We start from the raw sequence: 18,201 nt of genomic DNA, 5'->3' as shown, positions 1-18,201 counted from the left end.
GTGTTTGGGTCTCCTCAAAGAGTGCAGTATAATAGCGTATTGTTTGTTCTTAACCGTGGTCCCATTCTTGTTACATTAAAGTATGCTGTGCGAGAAAAAATGAACCTTTAAATATGTGGACATGCATTAAGCTTATCTAGTGCTAATATCTTGCCCCTACATATAAATGGGCACCAGTACAATCCCACATGCATTTCGAAAACCTAGTTCAGAAAGTTTTGGAAAGCCAACCTTGAATTGTTAGAAAAGTTATGGTTTGAGAATTTCTTACTGCAGTTTAGTTACCAATTACATATTTCTTCTTTATACTTTCAATAATTTTTCAGTCTACCCGATTTGATATGGATGGATGTGTATTACTCAGAGCACATATTGCTGAGAGAACCTTCAAGAATATTTCCGCTATAAAGAAGATGCATCCACTAGTTATTTCCTTAATGACTCTCAGTCTGTTTTCTTTCCTATTTAATCTTTTACACTGAATGTAGTGGCATTCACATAGCCATTCTGCTTCAGACTGCAGGGTATGGTCATATCGGTCTGATTAAGTTTAGTGACTTCTATTTTTATTGGTGACGTTATACTAAAACAATACTGAGGGCATCATCTACTCATAATGATTAATATTCATATCTTCATGAAGGAAGCTTAATTTCCCAATAGCGACAGGTTCCCTCTAACTGGCAGCAGGAACAGTCTCAAAGGGGTACGTACCCTTCCCTTCTGCCATTGCTACTGCTGGTGTTACGCTGAGTTGCGGTTAATATTCGTTCTAGATGCTGTTATCTACGAAATATAAAGTCCAGATCCCAGATAAATACTGTTGTAGAAGGCAACTTATTAATCAAATAACACAAGCATCATTAAATTTAAGAATCACACTATCAAACTAATTTTTGCTAATATCCATACATAAAAAGAGGTAAAAAATATATAACTGAAGGAGGAGTAAATAGGCTTCAAGGAAACCATCTTAGATTGCAAGTTGTATTACAGAGCATCAAAGCCTGTTCGTTCAAAAGTTATGTGTCAGTAATCGTTCACAGGGCTCTCTATAGATGACAAGAGTGTTTTCTGAAGGTATGATACTTGCACATATCAATTCAGGAAGTGCACATAGTCCGAAACACGGCAACGTACAGCATCATTAGGAACTGCTAATCAAGTGGTAAAGAATTTGATGAGGTATGAACCGATAGTAACACCTGTAATAATTTTTAAATATTGGTACCATATTTTTGGAGAACTGGTTGCTTTTACAGTACACAGTAAATAAAACATTAATGGAGCTTTTTCATTGCTAGTTTAATCAGAATTGGTTTTTATGAATCATAAGAACACTTCCATCAATTAATTCGGTTAAAGTCAACTACAAAGGTAAAAACTGAAATCCTTTAACGTTCCCAGATGCGCTAATCTTTCACCAATAGAAAACACCATTCTAAAACAGGGGAAGCGGCCCTGGTTGTCCAGTTGGTTCAGGCCCTCCAGTTGGTTGTGGCCCTCCAGTTGGTTGGGGTTCTCCAGTTGGTTCAGGACCTCCAGTTGGTGGGCCTGGTGGTCCAGTTGGTTCAGGACCTCCAGTAGGTTGACCTGTTGGATCAGGACCTCCGGTTGGTGGGCCTGGTGGACCAGTTGGTTGTGGCCCTTCAGTTGGTCCAGGAGGGCCAGGTGGAGTCTCTTGGCTGCGGCATGCTGATACCTGTATTTGAATGTCATATTGTGAACTACATCATATATGTAGATGGAAATTAAGTGGTATTCCATCTGAATGGAGATTAAGATTCCGCTAATGTAGTTTTGAAACAAAGACAATAAATCGCAGAAATTATGATGTGTGACTATTCGGACTGTAACTTCAGAAGCGTATTTCTACACTGACACACATTAGAAACCGGTCTCATTGTTCAATTGCAAAATCTGAATGAATTAATGTGTTGAACAGTTATTGATGATTACTTCAAGTAAGCATAACTAAATGTATGCACTGATGCCAACTGAAGTTAGTACCAAGCCGTTGTTTGTGTTTCGCCAGAAACACATCACTGAGTTTGAACAAGGTCGTATAAAAGGGTTTCGAGAAGCTGGATGTTGCTTACATGACATTGCAGAAAGACTTGGCAGGAATGTGGCCACTGCAAATGATTGCTGGCAGCGATGGTCACTAGAATATCCAGTAGCAATAAATTGGGATCCGAAGAGCCATGTGGTACTACCGAGGGGGAAGAGCATCATGCACGGTGTCTGGCTCAGGCACATCGTACTGCATCTGCAGCAGCAATCTGAGCAGCAGTTGGCACCACAATGATAGAACGAACTGTTATCAATTGGTTAATTCAAGGACGGGTCTGTGGCAGACGGTCTGTGGCGTCCACTTGACTGACCCTAAACAACCGCCATTTGCGACGTCAGTGTTGTCAAGCGAGAGCCCGCAAGGGGGCAGGGCAAAAGTCTGTTGTGATCTCTGATGAAAGGTGATTTCGCTTCAGTGCCAGTGATGGCTGTGTGTTGGTTACCTGGAGGCAATGCGAGGGCCTGCAACCTATCAATTGGCGTGCTAGACACACTGGACCTACGACTGGAACTATGGTCTGGTGTGGACTGCCACTCTGTATGGCAGCACCAGCAGTCTCGTGATCATCCCACGCACTCTGACTGGAAGTATGCACATAAGTTTGGTGATTCGACCTGCAGTGCTGTCATTGATGAACAGCGTTTACCAAAAGGACAATGCTCGTCCACATACTGCTGTTGTAAGCCAACGTGCTCTACAGTGTCCACATGTGCCTTAGCCTTCTCGATCGCGAGATCTGTCTCTGGTCGAGAACGTATGGGACGTCATCGGCTGACAACTCCATCGTAGTCCACAAACAGCATTAACCGTCCACGTGTTCAAAAAAATGGTTCAAATGGTTCTGAGCACTATGGGACTCAACTTCTGAGGTCATTAGTCCCCTAGAACTTAGAACTAGTTAAACCTAACTAACCTAAGGACATCACAAACATCCATGCCCGAGGCAGGATTCGAACCTGCGACCGTAGCGGTCTTGCGGTTCCAGACTGCAGCGCCTTTAACCGCACGGCCACTTCGGCCGGTCGTCCACGTGTTCACCGACCAAGTGCAACAGGCGTGAAGCGCCATCCCAAAAACTGACATCCGCACTTGTGCAAAACAATGCATTCGCCTTTGTGTGCTGCCATTCAACAGTCTGACGGTTACGCCGGTTATTAATGTACCAACATTTCATATTTGCGATACCTTATCTCGCACTTACACTGACCTGTCGTCATGCAATGAAAATTATTTAAATATGATACGTAGTTAAATCTATTCCCGAAATTTCTTTACTCTATATTAATTATGTTGTTGCGGTTTCCCCGTAACGTCGACTTGCGACCATGCGGTGTAATCACTGTTGCCTCAGAAATCGCAATGGAGTAAAGTCTCTAAGTGTTTAAGGCATTCTTCAGAATGTCTTGAAGAGAAGCAAAGTCTGTACAAGGTTTGTCCCATTCGGGTTGTCTCTTGAACGAAAGCAACTATGCCTGGGCACATGCCGTGACTAGCTTGAAATCAAACACGTGGACAATTCTTTTCTAGAACAAGTCATCACGGGTGATTAGATGTGGTGTTATGAAATCGAAGCTATCGCAAAATGACAAAATTCAGAAGTTCATATGAAGTTTTAGCGATTTGACCACATAACTGACATTCAAATCAATGGGAGACACCAGTTGAACAACGTGTCAAAGACAGATTTCACTGACAGTTTCTCGTAGGCGTATGAATGTTCTATGCCTTGTAATCAGGTGGGACAGGGGAGGGGATGTAGAACACCTAGAGCGTTGAAATCAACATCTTAATTTTTCTGTACTTTGTATTAATTTACTGTCGAATCTTTTTGGATTGATGTCGTACGATTTAGGAAATCCCCTTTAATCGCATGTGAATGGTCAGACAGTGATTGCAACTGTCACCCTCTCAAACATTTGTCCAATAAGAAGAAAGATGCTGATTATTTACTGAAATTATGTATGTGTAGCTTATAACGAGTCACACGTAGTTGAGAAATTTTTAACAGTGTCGTACACTCTCTTAACTTTTGCGTGTAGAACTAATTTGAAGTCGCTTACAGATCCCAAAATGTTGGAAATAATTTTCCAGCCTTACATTCGAGAATACCATGTTGTAGGTACATTTTCAAGCATACAGAGTTTGCAAGTTATTATAGAAATAAGTAACAGTAAAGATACGTTGAGCACAAATTTAGATAAAGTCTCAGTCCTTATTACTCACCACAAGACACAGGAGAAGAGCTGCCACTGTCGCCCTCATGGTGATGGAAGTGCTGAGGTGAACATGGGCTGCAGAGCTTTTATAAGGCTCGCCACTGCGTGATGTGGAGTACTCGTGATTCCGTGACTCTTCAACAAAGGGACGAGCAGAGACTGCAGTCTAAATGTGACAGTGGAGTATCTGGTTGTATTACAAGGTTACAGAGCACAGCTGCGACGAACTGAATATCTTACTGTCACTCAGTTTTTCATCGACATCCGCTTGTTCCTAGATGTCTGCCTCAAAGAAATAAAGAACCAACAAGTCATGACGAGAGTACTCGTACATGAAACTTGTTGTGCCCTGACAGAACAAGAGATAAGTCGTCCTTACCGAGTGAGGTGGCGTAGTGTTTAGCACACTGGCCTGGCATTCGGGAGGACGACGGTACGCTCCCGCGCCTGGTCATCTTGATTTAGGTTTTCCGTGATTTCCCTAAATCCCCTCAGGGAAATGCCGGGATGGTTCCTTTCAAAGGGCACGGCCGACTTCTTTCCCCATCCTTCCGTAATCCGACGGGAGCGATGACCTTGCAGTTTGGTCCCCTTAACAAAACCCAACCAACCAACCATGTCGTCTTTCGCCGCACACTCCTTCATCGACCTGCTGATTCTCAAAGTTCAAGCTAGCTCCAGTGTGTAAATTGGGAGATTATCTGTCACATCGATGGGATGACGTATAACATTATCTTATATATGTGACTTCATGATGTATGTGTATGGTCCGCTACCGCCGTATCACCCGTTTAAATGACTAATATACCTGTAGCTGCCTTGTGGAAGCTTATATTTGAAGTAAATCATCAATGCAATTTGTAGGATACACATCCTGAAACGCATAAAGCAAGCACGGTTCTGCAGGTGTTCAGGACTGCGACGACTGTGGTTAAAAACCCTGGCCCACCGTATAGAGTTACGTCGTCCGTGGTTGCGATAAAGATGAATGCTGATGTGGTTCCTGTGGTAAAAACACGCCACAGTTACTGCCCAGGTTTTTTCCATTTCAAGCTTGTGGTTTGTACCTAACACGTTGTCGTGAAGTTAACTCCCTATCATTCTTTCCATCCTCAGCCGCAGAACAGAGGTTCCTCTGCATATTTTTATGCTGAACTAGCATTAAACTATCGCGAATCCTCGATATATAATTACTAATCTATATTTCGCAACTACTCCTGGAAATTTGTCTCCTGGTGCACAGAAAATGGCATAGCCAAGCTCTTTTAACGTATTAGAATATGAGGAATGTTCTTTTTTTTCATTTCGTTTCGGCCTTTGTGGCACCACATGTAGCCACGTCATGAATTCCGCTTTCTACTCCTGCCCATATATCCTCTTCATCGTTCTCTTCCACCCTTCTTTCGTGATCGTCAGTATCATTTTGTCCGCTCCACTGGTGACCCTGTGTCGTATTCCTGGCCTTCTCTGTCATCGATCTCTGGTGCGTTGAAAAATATATATGTGCACGTGCCTCCTTAGTTTCCAAACTTCATCCGCAATTTCGACCAATACTTAACAACCCAACTCCTACTTGCCTCACGGCTCGTCATACCATTCTTCCCCTACACGCTTATTTTCATACTATCCACATTCATCCTTGTCACATATCCTGGAGGAGGAGGAGATTAGTGTTTAACGTCCCGTCGACAACGAGGTCATTAGAGACGGAACGCAAGCTCGGGTGAGGGAAGGATGGGGAAGGAAATCGGCCGTGCCCTTTCAAAGGAACCATCCCTGCATATGCCTGAAGCGATTTAGGGAAATCACGGAAAACCTAAATCAGGATGGCCGGAGACGGGATTGAACCGTCGTCCTCCCAACTGCGAGTCCAGTTTGCTAACCACTGCGATCACATATCCTGCAAATCTTACAGTTTTCAGTTTGGTTTTCCTGATACAAGTTGCAGGCACTGCGCCTCCAATGTGATAGAATAGAAGTATCCGATCTATAGGAGGCGTCATATATGGTGGGCTGCGAACGTCCGTTGTCTTGACACTACTGCACGCTCCGTGTGGTATGTCACCGCCAACGGTAAACAAGTTCATCTCGCCGACTCTCCGTTTTGCAGGGCGGAGATCTCCAGCAGTAGATGTCTGGCATCTGGTCCAGCGAATTCTGACATTCTTCACACGTGCCACTCTTGACAGACTTACACCACAAATGATACCTATGTTCCAAGATTATGTGTATTACCGGCAGGCGAACAGTCACTGTGTGAATTGGTTCACACAGTGAGTTCACTCGAAGAAAGAAAAATTCTGCTCTGCTACATACATAAACAAACCACTAAAACGCAACCTGATCATTACAATAAAAAATCTCTCTTACAAACATATGATATCCTCTCGCTCCTTCCTTTCCACCTTTGTTATGTTTAGGTACAGCTATTGAGAGAGGCGTAGTTAGGAGTACATGTCTGAAGTGGCGTTATTGTTACTTTTTCTTTTAGGGTCAAAGTGGTGGTGGCAAATAGATCCTTCTTCTCTTGTAGTTTCCTTTATAATCAGGAAAAAAATGATGCCTCGCTGCTATCTGTAATAAAAGACTCTGTGGGAAGAAAAAAGTATAGAGTTTTTGTCTAGTAATGAAAAAGTCTTGGATTCCAGATGCCAACCTCTCCACTACTTAAAATTTTGAATAAAAATCGTCAGCAATGGCAGCCGAAGAAATCTGGCATAAGAAGTCATCCTCGTCCAGCCAACGTCATTGTTAAAGTGGATGGAGGAGCGGACAGAGATCCAGGGCACTCTCTCGCCCCATGGTGTAGGAGACTGCCCCTAAAAGGCGGAAGAATCAGGAATGATCAGCGGCATGAGGATGAAGAATCCAATGAAACCACTGCACTAAGGACACGTAATGTATATCCCTAGTACGTGAGACCAGTACTGAACAAGTGTCATGATGATCTCTCTGTAAGCAAAAGATTTCGGACAGTCCCCCATCCAGATCTGCGGAAGAGGACTGCCGAGGGGAGATGACCATGAGAAAATATTGAATGACCAATGAAAGATTGACGTTCTAAGAGTCGGTGTGTGGAATGTCAGAAGTCTCAACATGTTAGTTAAGCTATAAAGTCTAGAAGAGATAGGAAAATTGTATGAGAATTTTGAACTGGTAATTCAGTACGTAAAGGGACACGAAAATCTAATAGTCATTGAGGATTGGAATGCTGTTGAAAGGGAAGGAGCAGAAGAAAAGTTTACGGGATAATATGAGATTGGTAGTTTTGCAATAAATTTCGGCTAGGAACAGCAAATAAGTACTTTCTTTACGAACCACAAGAGTACGATTTGCACTTGCATAAACCGGGAGATATAGGAAGACTCCAGTTAGAGCAAGATCAGGCAAAGATTTCGGAGCCAAATATTGGACTGTAAGGCGTACCAAGGAGCAGATCCAGATCCAGATCACAATTTGGTAATGATAAAGAGTTGCCTGACATTTAAGAGTCTAGCGATGAAGAATCAGTGCATAACTCAGTAGTCAGTTCAATCGTAGAGGAAAGGACAGTTATAGAAGGAATTCACAGAAGCTGTAAAGAGAAAGATAGGTACAAGGAAGGTGTCTGCGAGGAAGCCATGGCTAACACAAGAAATAGTTCAGTTGGTCGACGATAGAGGGAAGTACAAAAATATTCACGGAAATTCGAGGATACTGAAATACAAGTCACTTAGGGTGAAATAAATAGGAAGTACATGGAAGCTAAGGATAAATGTGAATAAATCGAAAAATAAATGATTGTTGGAAGAACTGACTCAGCAAAGAATGAAGCCGAAGCGATCTTGAGGGAAATTAAAAGCAAAGACGGTAACATTAAGAATGTAGTCGGAATATCACTCTTAAGCAAGAGCCTACAAGTGGGACAACTATCGCACAAGCAGGTAGACAGCTCATGCATCCAAGCTGCTGACCGGACTAATAAAATAATAAATACGTAAAATAATGGAAAAGAAAATGAGGATCTGTTAGATGATGATCTGTTTGACTTTAGCGTCGGACGATGTAAAATGAAAAAACATGTTCGTAATTCTGAGAAAAATGCGGGTGAGCTATAGGGAAAGACGAGTACTATAGAGTATGTACAAAAACTATGAGGGAACAATAAGACTGGAAGAACAAGAAAGAAGCGCCAATTTAAATAGAGTGTAAGACAGGGATGTAACCTTTCACCCCTATTCTTCGATCTGTACAATGAAGAACCAATGACGGAAAATGAAAGTTTTAAGAGCGTGATTAAAATTCTAGGTAAAAGGATATAAATGATAAGATTCGCTAATGACATTACAGTCTTAAGTGAAAGTGAAAAAGAACTCCAGGTGGTGTTAAATGGAATGAACAGTCTAACTTAATATGTAGATGATAAGTATTTCAGCACACACTCACAAAGTAAGTGGGAGTAACAACGCATACATTCTACATATATGGACCAGATACCGTATTTGAAGATTGATTTGTCACATGAAGATGATGTCATACGTCTCGTAAGAAGGGGAAAAGTCTACCAGCATGTTTTGGAATTCGACAGTGGTGGTATCATGGCATTTCAAAACTGCAGTTTATCGTTCCGCGATATTCCTGCTCTCAGTGATCGGTACGACTGACGTGCAGATATGGAATCTATGGGTTCAGGAGAGAGAGGCTGAACGCATTACGTGGGATCAACGGCTTCATCTTCTCACAACTAGCTCTGGAGAGTTCAAGCACATCGCTTGGTCGATTGTGCAAGATAGTGCAGCCACGTCTCGCAGTCTCAGTCGGTAAATGGGCTCGTAAACAGCAAGGCAAGTGTCTAGACTGAGAGCACTAGTGCCTGGCAGCAGGACGACCATTGTTGAGGCTTCCCATGAGGTGGCAGCAGCGAGAGGTGCGCCGACAGTGGGCACTCAACATCATTACCGGACAGAGGGGTGACTCCACGTCGTCCTTATGGCGAATTTCAGTTGTGACGAAAGCATCAGACATATCTGTATACTGAGACACCAAGGAGAACGAATGTTGCCAGATTGCATTCGAAATCGTCATACAGTGCCAAACACATGGCGTAATTGTATGGAGAATCTCTGGGCAGAGAACAGGATAACTTGTGCTTTACGTGACTTGTAATTTAGACAGCAAGCATGACATTACTAACGTGTTAAGGCTAGTGACATTTCTCTGCCTCTGAGGAGGCCATGGCGCAATTTTTTAACAACACAACAATGAATGTTGCTGTCATGTCTGGTGGTGTTTGACTGCTTCTCTGACTATCGCATTTTCCAGATGTCTCATCCACAGGAAACATCTGGTCACGGGTTGCTGAGACGGCCAGTAACTACAATTGATAAACTCTGACATATATACTGACGCAAAGAAATCGTAAACCAAGAATGAGTTTTGCGACATGCATGCTTCTGCATCTGACAAATGGTGTCCATTCAGATTTCACGCCAGTTCCATACTAGTGGCTCCAGTAGCTCCACTACAACTATGCAAATCAGGTTTGCTTTAATTGCAAGATGTTGTGGTCGTGAGCCTTCGTTACGTTTGAGGTTGGACGTGTTCGTCAAGAATGTCTGTAAGGCAACAAAGACGCCAATATTAACACCTTACAGAGTATAAACGAGATCGTGAAACAGGGCTACGAGAAGCTGAATGATCCTTCTGCGATACTACAGAAAGACTTGGCAGTAAAACAGCCACTGTACACGATTTCTGGCAGCGGTAGTCACGACACTATACGGTCGCAAGATGACCAGGTTCCGCTCGCTAGGTTGGCACTACCGAGACGGAAGACCATCGTATTTGACGTATGTCTCTGGCGCTTCGTACTACATCTGCAGCAGAAATCTGAGTAGCAGTTGGCACCACTGTGACACCACGAACTGCTATAAAGCGATTACTTCAAGGACAGATCCGAACCAAGCGTCCTGTACAATGCATTCCATATACCTCAGACTAGCGCCATGTGCGATTCCTGACGTGTCAAGCGAGAACTCGTTGGCGGGCAGGGTGAAGTGCGAGTGATGGCCATGTGTTGGCTAGTAGGCGGACAGATGAGGGCCTGCAAGCTACCTATCTGTGCATTACGCACACTAGACCTACACCTGGAGTTATGGTCTGGGGTGGAGTGTCGTTTCATATGACACCTCGAGCACTGTCGTGGTTATCCCACACATCCTCACTGCAAATTCGTAGGTCAGAGAAGTGATTCGAGCTGTTGTTCTGCTATTCATGAACAGTATTCCAGCGGATATTTTTCAACCGAATAACGCTTATCCATAATTGCTGTTGTAACCCAATATCGTCTCCTTGATTGACATATTGCGTTAGCCTGCTGGATCGTCAGATCTGTCTCCAATCGATCGCATATGGGACATCATCGAACGACAACTTCAGCGTCGTCCACAAATAGCATTAACTGTCCCTGTATTGACCGACCAAGTGCAACAGACGTGGAACTTCATCCCAGCAACTGACATCCGGCTTTTGTACAACACAAAGCATGGACGATTCTATGCTTGCATTCAATATGCTGGTGGTTACACCTGTTATTAATGTACCAGTATTTCCCTTTTGCAATGGATTATCTCACGCTTACATTACCCACTGATATTTCAATGTTAACCACTTAAATATGTTACTCAGACAAATGCATTCCCGAAATTTCAATACTCTGCGTTAATTATTTTTCACCGTTGTGATTTTTTTGTGTCCTTGTAGCTGAAGCAGCATAGAATGACGAATCCTTGTCTGTCATTCAAGTTCTGTTCGATTCGATGCCTAGCTGGAATGAGCAATTGTTACTACCAGAGGTTGCACCCAATCCACAAAATTTTTCACTCTGTACTTCTCTAAATGATCTACAATTTGAATTTCCCATTTGCTTGTGTGTTTTCCTACTAAACTGTATCTATATAAGTAAAATTTCGTAATTTGCTCTGTTCCTGCTCTTGCAGTTTTAATGGGCAGAGTGTATTGTACACGGTGACTCAAAGATAAGTTTGCATACGAAAATGCACAACCTCACGGAATAATGTAGGTAATGAATTAAAACTTGGCAAAAATACCAGAAATGACATGGGGTTTCATTGAAAGCAACAACGACTGAAACTCCAGACAACAGAGGACACTGGGCAGAAAAAAGTTAGTGACGCAGCATAGTAGTGAGAGGTGGAAGGTAAGCCGATACGCTACAGAATCGCATCATCCCTAGCCTGGCTGATAAACATCTGCTGAACGATAGCACTTTTCTGCAGAATGGCGCTCCCCCCTTTATTGCTACCCTTGTGAAAGATCTCTTGCGCACATCGTTTAGTGGGGATGGCGCGCTGAGTCGCCACTTCCGTTGTGCTTGGCCTCCCAGATCCACATATCTCAGTCCGTGTGATTATTGGTTGTGGGGTTACATGAAGTCACAAGTCTACCGTCTTATTAGGGATGCTGAAGTACAATATTTGATGGCAATTTTCCACCACATGTTCTGATGTGGTGTATCCTGCTATACAAAACGTTGTCCCTCTTGTACGAGTATTAGCGATTAATGACGGCCGACATGTTGGTAATTTGTTATCAAGAACATTATCTTTTGCTAAAAGTCAATTGTTGGTAGATTATTGGTTTCTCATTTCAAACATGTGTGTCAATTTTTACCTCTCTGCCTTTGTCATTCCGTGAAGTATTGAACTGTCAAACGTTAACGGAATTTTGCACGATCGTCCGATTCTTCTATGAGCATCTGAGTTTTACTTGGAATCTTTGTAATCAGGCCAGGTGCTGACCGCAACTTGCTTCAGTGTTAGAACACATACTCGCATGCCTCAGCTCACAAGAAGGATTGGCAGGCGAGATGAGCAAGTTGCTAAAAGGTTTTGCGCACAAAAATGACCATTGGCTTCCCTGCAGCCACCTATAGCTCCACTGGATTGCGACAGGTTACGCCATTACCCTCGCATGGGATATGATCATAGCTGACGATCAGCCATAGGCGTCACAAACAATGTCAAAGATTCTTCAAAATGTTTTTTGGCATAACCAAGAAGCACTGTTTGTCTATTTCAACGAATAATACTACAAAATTGACAAGCTGAAAGTCAGTGTCTGAAGGCTGTAGCTAAGAAACAAACAAGTTGGTTACATAAAATGAAAATGCTGGGTCTCGTTGCGACTGTCTTGAAGCAATGTTCAACTAACAGTTCAGTTCATCCATCAGTTCATGGAGTTAAAGTTCCACAAAAGATCTAAGTTCTTCCGTCTAGACATGGAACAGTCAACAGCCAATGTACTAGAAGAATAATTCAAGCAAAGTTTTACGACATCCACAACCAAAATACAAATCTGTGAGTGGCGTTATGGCGACTGAGGGCGTTGTCCGAATCAGTGGTGGACATGGCGGTGTCGGCGTGGGCTGGATATTCTGTCATCGGATGGTCGTGAACTGGTCTAAGTACTATCTGGAAGCGAGGATATCTCAGATCTATTTTCGTTCATGTGTATTGTGGAAAGAAGTAGGTCTTCAGGACCCAGGACCTCTTGTGGCGCTGCCAATACCGCCTAGCAGCAAATTATGAAAACTGCCCTTCGGCGAGAAGTGGTTGCCTCGCAATTTGGCAGCCCCCGACACTGGTAAGTATGATATTTTGTCGACCTTCGATACCAGTGACACATGCGTGTGGTATGATGTGAAGCCCCATTGGATGGTTAATTCCGCACTCGGTGGGCAATTTGTTCAAAATGTTCAAATGTGTCTGAAATCTTATCTGCTAAGGTCATCAGTCCCTAAGCTTACACACTACTTAACCTAAATTATCCTAAGGACAAACACACACACCCATGCCCTAGGGAGGACTCGAACCTCCCCCGGGACCAGCCGCACAGTCCATGACTGCAGCGCCTGAGCCCGCATCTCGTGGTCGTGCGGTAGCGTTCTCGCTTCCCACGCCCGGGTTCCCGGGTTCGATTCCCGGCGGGGTCAGGGATTTTCTCTGCCTCGTGATGGCTGGGTGTTGTGTGCTGTCCTTAGGTTAGTTAGGTTTAAGTAGTTCTAAGTTCTAGGGGACTGATGACCATAGATGTTAAGTCCCATAGTGCTCAGAGCCATTTGAACCATTTTTTTGCAGCGCCTGAGACCGCTCGGCTAATCCCGCGCGGAGATGGGCAACTCTCGAGGTTCTGTACATGCAGGTTTTTTTTTTTGTTTTCTTTTGAGTCATCAGCCTTCTGATTGGTTTTATGCAACCCACGAATTCATCTCCGGTGTCAACCTCTTTCTCTCACAATAGCACTTGCAACCTACGTCCTCAATCATTTTCTGGATGTATTCCAATCTCTGTCTTCCTCTACAGTGTTTGCCCTCTACAGCTCGCTCTAGTAGCATGCAAGTCATTCCCTGATATCTTAACAGATGTGCTATTATCCTGTCCTTTCTCCTTGATAATGTTTTCCCCATATTCCTTCCCTGATTTTACGCATAACCTCCTCATTCCTTATCTTATCAGTCCACCTAATTTTCAACATTAGTCTGTAGCACCACATCCCAAATGCTTCGATTCTTTGCTGTTCCGGTTTTCCCACAGTCCATGTTTCACTAGCATGTTCCAAACGTACATTCTCAAAAATTTGTTTCTCAAATTTGGTCGTGGATGCCCTTTCTCCGTCCGCCACTGTTTATTTTGCTGCCTAGCTACTAGAATTCCTTAACTTCAGTTACTTCGTGGTAAGTACATGCTGGTCTAATTTTCTACTTTTAATTGCTTTCGTCTTTCTCCGATTTACTCTCAATCCTCATTCTGTACTCATCAGACAGTTCGTTTCATTTAGCCAATTATTTAATTCTTCCTTATTTTCACTCGGGATACCAATGTCATCAGCGAATCATACCATTTGTAACCTCCCACTCTGGATTTTAATCCCACTCCTGAAACTTTCCTTTATTTCCATCATTGCTTCTTTAATTTTCATATTGGACAGTAGGGGCGAAAGACATCCCGGTCTTACACCCATTTTAATCCGAGAACTCTTTCTTGGTCGTCCACTTATATTATACCCTCTTGGCTCTTGTACACATTGTACATTACCAGTCAGTAATTCCAACAATCATTTCTTTTTCGATTTCCTTACATTTCTCCTCCTGTCATTTCGTCTTAACTTCCCTGCACGGTCTATTCATTTCATTCCTCAGGGAACTGTATTTCTGTGTTCCTGAATTTCCCTTAATATTTTTGTACTTCCTTCTTTCATCGCTCAACCGAAGTCTTTCTTCTGTTACCCATGATTTCTTCGCAGTCACCTTCATTCTACCTATGCTTTTCTTTCCAACTTCTATGATTTCCGTTTTTAGAGATGTCCATTCCTCTTCAAGTGTATTGCCTACAAAGCTGTTCCTTATTGCTGTAGATATAGCTTTAGAAAACTTCAAGCGCATCTCGTAAGCCCTTACTTTCCGTATCCCACTTCTTTGCATATTGGTTCCTACTGACTAATCTCTTAAACTCCAGGCTACTCTTCATCACATCTAAATTTTGATCTGAGTTTATGTCTGCTCCTGGTACGCCTTACAGTCTAACATCTGATATCAGGATCTCTGTCTAATCATGGTATAATCTAACTGAAATCTTTCTGTTTCACCTGGCCGTTTCCAAGTAAACTTCCTCCTCTTGTGATTCTTGAACAGAGTGTTCGCTATTACCAGCTGAAACGTATTACAGAACTCAATAAGCCTTTCTCCTCTCTCGTTCCTTGATTCAAGCCCATATTCTCCTGTACCCCTTGCCCTACAACTGCATTCCAGTCCCCCATGACTGTTCGATTTTCATCTCCCTTTACATAGTGCATTCCCCTTTTAATATGCTCAATAGTTTCTCTACTCTTCATCTTCAGCTTGCGACTTCGGTATGTATACCTAAACTATCAACGCTAGCATAGGTTTGCCGCCGATTCTGATGATAACAACCTTATTACTGAACTGTTCACCGTAACACTCTCTCTGCCCTAGCTTCTTATTCATAACGAATTCTACTCGCGTTATACCATTTCCTGCAGCTGTTGGTCTTAGCCTATACTCATCTGACCAAAATTCCTTGTCGTCTTTCCATTTCACTTCACTGACCCATACTATATTTATATCGAACCTTTCGATTTCACTTTTCAGACTTTCTAGCTTCTCTATCACATTCAAGCTTCTGACATTACACAGTCCTACTCGTAGTACATTAACGTTTCGTTTATTACTCAATGTTTTCCCCATGGTCACCTCCTGCTTGGCAGACCCCTCCTGCGGATCAGAATGCGGGACTATTCCGGAATCTTTTGCCAGTGGAGAGATCATCGTGACACTTTTTTTCAGTTACACCCCACATATCCTGTAGATACACATTACGTGTATTTAATGCAGTGATTTCCGTTGCCTTCTGCATCCCTGTGCTGTTGATCATTGCCGATTCGTCCGCCTTTATGGGCAGTTTCCCATTCCAAAGTCAAGAGAATACCCTGCACCGCTGTCGGCGCCTCCACCCTCGTTGAAAAGGTCTTCAACAGAATGAGGGTGACTTCTTATGCTGGAAGTCTTCGGGCGCCAATGCTGAGTATTAATCAAAATTCAAGAGGTGCTGGTTTCGATCCCGAAACCTAAGACATTTTGATCATGGACGCTACCCAAAGACCATGGGTGCAGGTGGACTTACCAGCCACTAAACGACACAACTTATTTAAAATATTGCAGAAACTGGATGCAGAAGTTTGTTCTGAAATTAAGTAGGAATGCAGATGACAGATACAAAGTCTTCATGGCATACTGTTGGCGCAAAACGATTTCTTTTTGAGAAACATGCTGAAGCACTGAAGAACTGGAACAAGGTCTACGAACCTGGCTATATCGAACAATTTAAGCACAGTACTAAGTAGAATTTGAACAAGTATATAGAAGTACTCAATCGTTGTCAAAAGGGCACATCCAGTTTGTTACAGAATTGAATGAACAGACCAAGAGGTACGACACAGTTAAAATGACTAGAAGTATAATTATAAAGAAAGATTAAGTTCTTCGGCAAGAGACACGGCGCTTTGTAACAGTTCGTCATTTGAGTTGCAAACAGCACACTTATAAATCTTTGTAACTGTGGTCAACAGTATCTCCGAACACTACTATCTGATAACTTTACTTATCGAAGCTAATATCACTAGTGTAACGAAGATAAGTAAGAGCTAAGATACAGATGAGTGAAGAATTTGTAATGTATGAGGATATTGAGCTAGACGTTACATTAGAGTTGAAGGAAGCGGCGCATCTGCAGAGGTTGTCACTACAGCGCTCAGACTGCAATAACCAATCTCGCAGCTCGATGAAACCAGCAAATCAATGAGTTAAGCGAGACGGAATCTTCAAATGTCCCTCCGAATTGGGTACTGTCCGTTGGTGCATGGCATACATCGAAGCAACGAGCCACAGCAATGAAGCTCAAATCACACATTATTATATAGTTTCTCATAATCATACACATATGGACGCATATAATCTTTGATGACAATTTTTGTTTGTTGTAAAGCGTATTTTACCCATACTGTAACTATACTTTCGTGCATAAAACCAATCAGCCTAATATCGGATGTATTCCTGGAATATATGTTCCACACTACATCCAACTTATATCATCATCGAGTGTTACCAGTAACAAGGACTAAAGTATGTAACTTGCAAAAACAATTCGTATGTTACAGTTGAGAAGAAATTAATATGAAAAGATTATAATCATCACCATAAACCATTTCATCTCCATTCATGGTAATGGTTTCCTTTAGATTTCTTCATGCATTATGATTTTCAGCTATTTACATCCGTGTTGGTTCTGCATGTTTTCAAAGGTTGCTGGCTCCGTATGCAGCCCGATTCTGACTGTGAAGTGGCACTTCCAATAATGCGAAACTCGTACTGTCTGCACAGAATAATCTTTTTTTTTTATGCAGACTGCAGCGTGATCTACCCAATTGACATCCATATCACCTGATGTAACATAAGTACGTTATTGCTTTTCAAGTAGGTGCTACTTCTGAAATCATCTTCAGATGTACCAAATCATGTCAGGTAGATGCTATTGGCATTGCTCCTTTCAGGCAAATTGTCTCTTACAGTTGTTTAATGATATTAATTTAATGAAATCTTTCAAGTTTGGCATTCGTGTTACGTATAAGAGCCAAGTAACTGCTTTTTGAAAAGACCCTCACCATTGTCTCCACCTCTGCATAGAGCCAATCCTTTAAGTGTCCTAGACATTCTTCCATATGTGCGTGAAAGGTCGTCTTACATTCCTTCATATCAGATCTTAATTTTAAAAATTTTTCGGGGACCAGATGAAAATTTTGAGAAGCTAGTAGTAGTAGCATTTTTCTACAGAAAACTCACACCACGAGTGTCGCGAATCACCGTTTTCAGAATACATTATTGAATATCGAATGTCAGCTATGCTTGTGCTCTCGGCCAAATTTCCTATGTAGCAACTAGTTCGTTTCCAGCCTTCGAATTTCTTATACTAGGCTTTCTTACTTTGTATATACAATGAATCGCGAACTTTCCACATCACGTACCTGCTTTTTGCGTTTGTAATCCATTTTCTGTCCCACAATTCCGTGGCTTCCTAGTACTTTGATTCCTGGCAACTGTTTTCCTTAATATGGTGAACCATCTCCAACCTACAACCAGTTGGGTCACATAAAGCATAACAAATAGTTGTCTCCACTGTCACCACTTGTCTGTTGATCTGCGAGTCGTATTTCATCCCCCTCCTACCAACTATACCTGGGGCATACATCCGCATTCGCCAGTACACCTTCGCGCCCATCATCTACGTGTGCCCCTCCACCCTGACGGCAACAAAGGATTTTATAAAATGCAATGTGAAA

At 42.6% G+C, this 18,201-nt stretch overlaps 2 protein-coding genes across 7 annotated transcripts in view; one reads left to right on the top strand and one right to left on the bottom strand.

The window, feature by feature from the left end:
- Nucleotides 1–18,201, top strand: part of LOC126161461 (proline-rich protein 2-like) — a 403,478-nt gene that overhangs the window by 11,550 nt on the left and 373,727 nt on the right. The gene's annotated exons all lie outside the window — the stretch shown is intronic.
- Nucleotides 1,285–4,441, bottom strand: LOC126161467 (proline-rich protein 2-like). The gene is made up of 2 exons (XM_049917318.1): nt 4,298–4,441; nt 1,285–1,702 (listed from the first exon to the last, which is right to left on the bottom strand). The coding sequence occupies exons 1-2, from the start codon at nt 4,334–4,336 to the stop codon at nt 1,442–1,444; spliced, it is 300 nt and encodes a 99-aa protein (XP_049773275.1). The 5' UTR covers nt 4,337–4,441; the 3' UTR covers nt 1,285–1,441.

The sequence above is a fragment of the Schistocerca cancellata genome, chromosome 2 (genome assembly GCF_023864275.1).
Source record: "Schistocerca cancellata isolate TAMUIC-IGC-003103 chromosome 2, iqSchCanc2.1, whole genome shotgun sequence".
Lineage (NCBI taxonomy): Eukaryota > Metazoa > Arthropoda > Insecta > Orthoptera > Acrididae > Schistocerca > Schistocerca cancellata.
The sequence above is the reverse complement of the archived record's forward strand: the minus strand, read 5'-3'. Positions and strand labels throughout refer to the sequence as shown.

Excerpts from the sequence above, each read along its gene's own strand:
- LOC126161467 (XM_049917318.1), bottom strand. The coding sequence starts at position 4,336 with ATGAGGGCGACAGTGGCAGCTCTTCTCCTGTGTCTTGTG. Across the intron at positions 1,703-4,297 it reads CTCTTCTCCTGTGTCTTGTG|GTATCAGCATGCCGCAGCCA; the intron begins GTGAGTAATAAG and ends ATTCAAATACAG.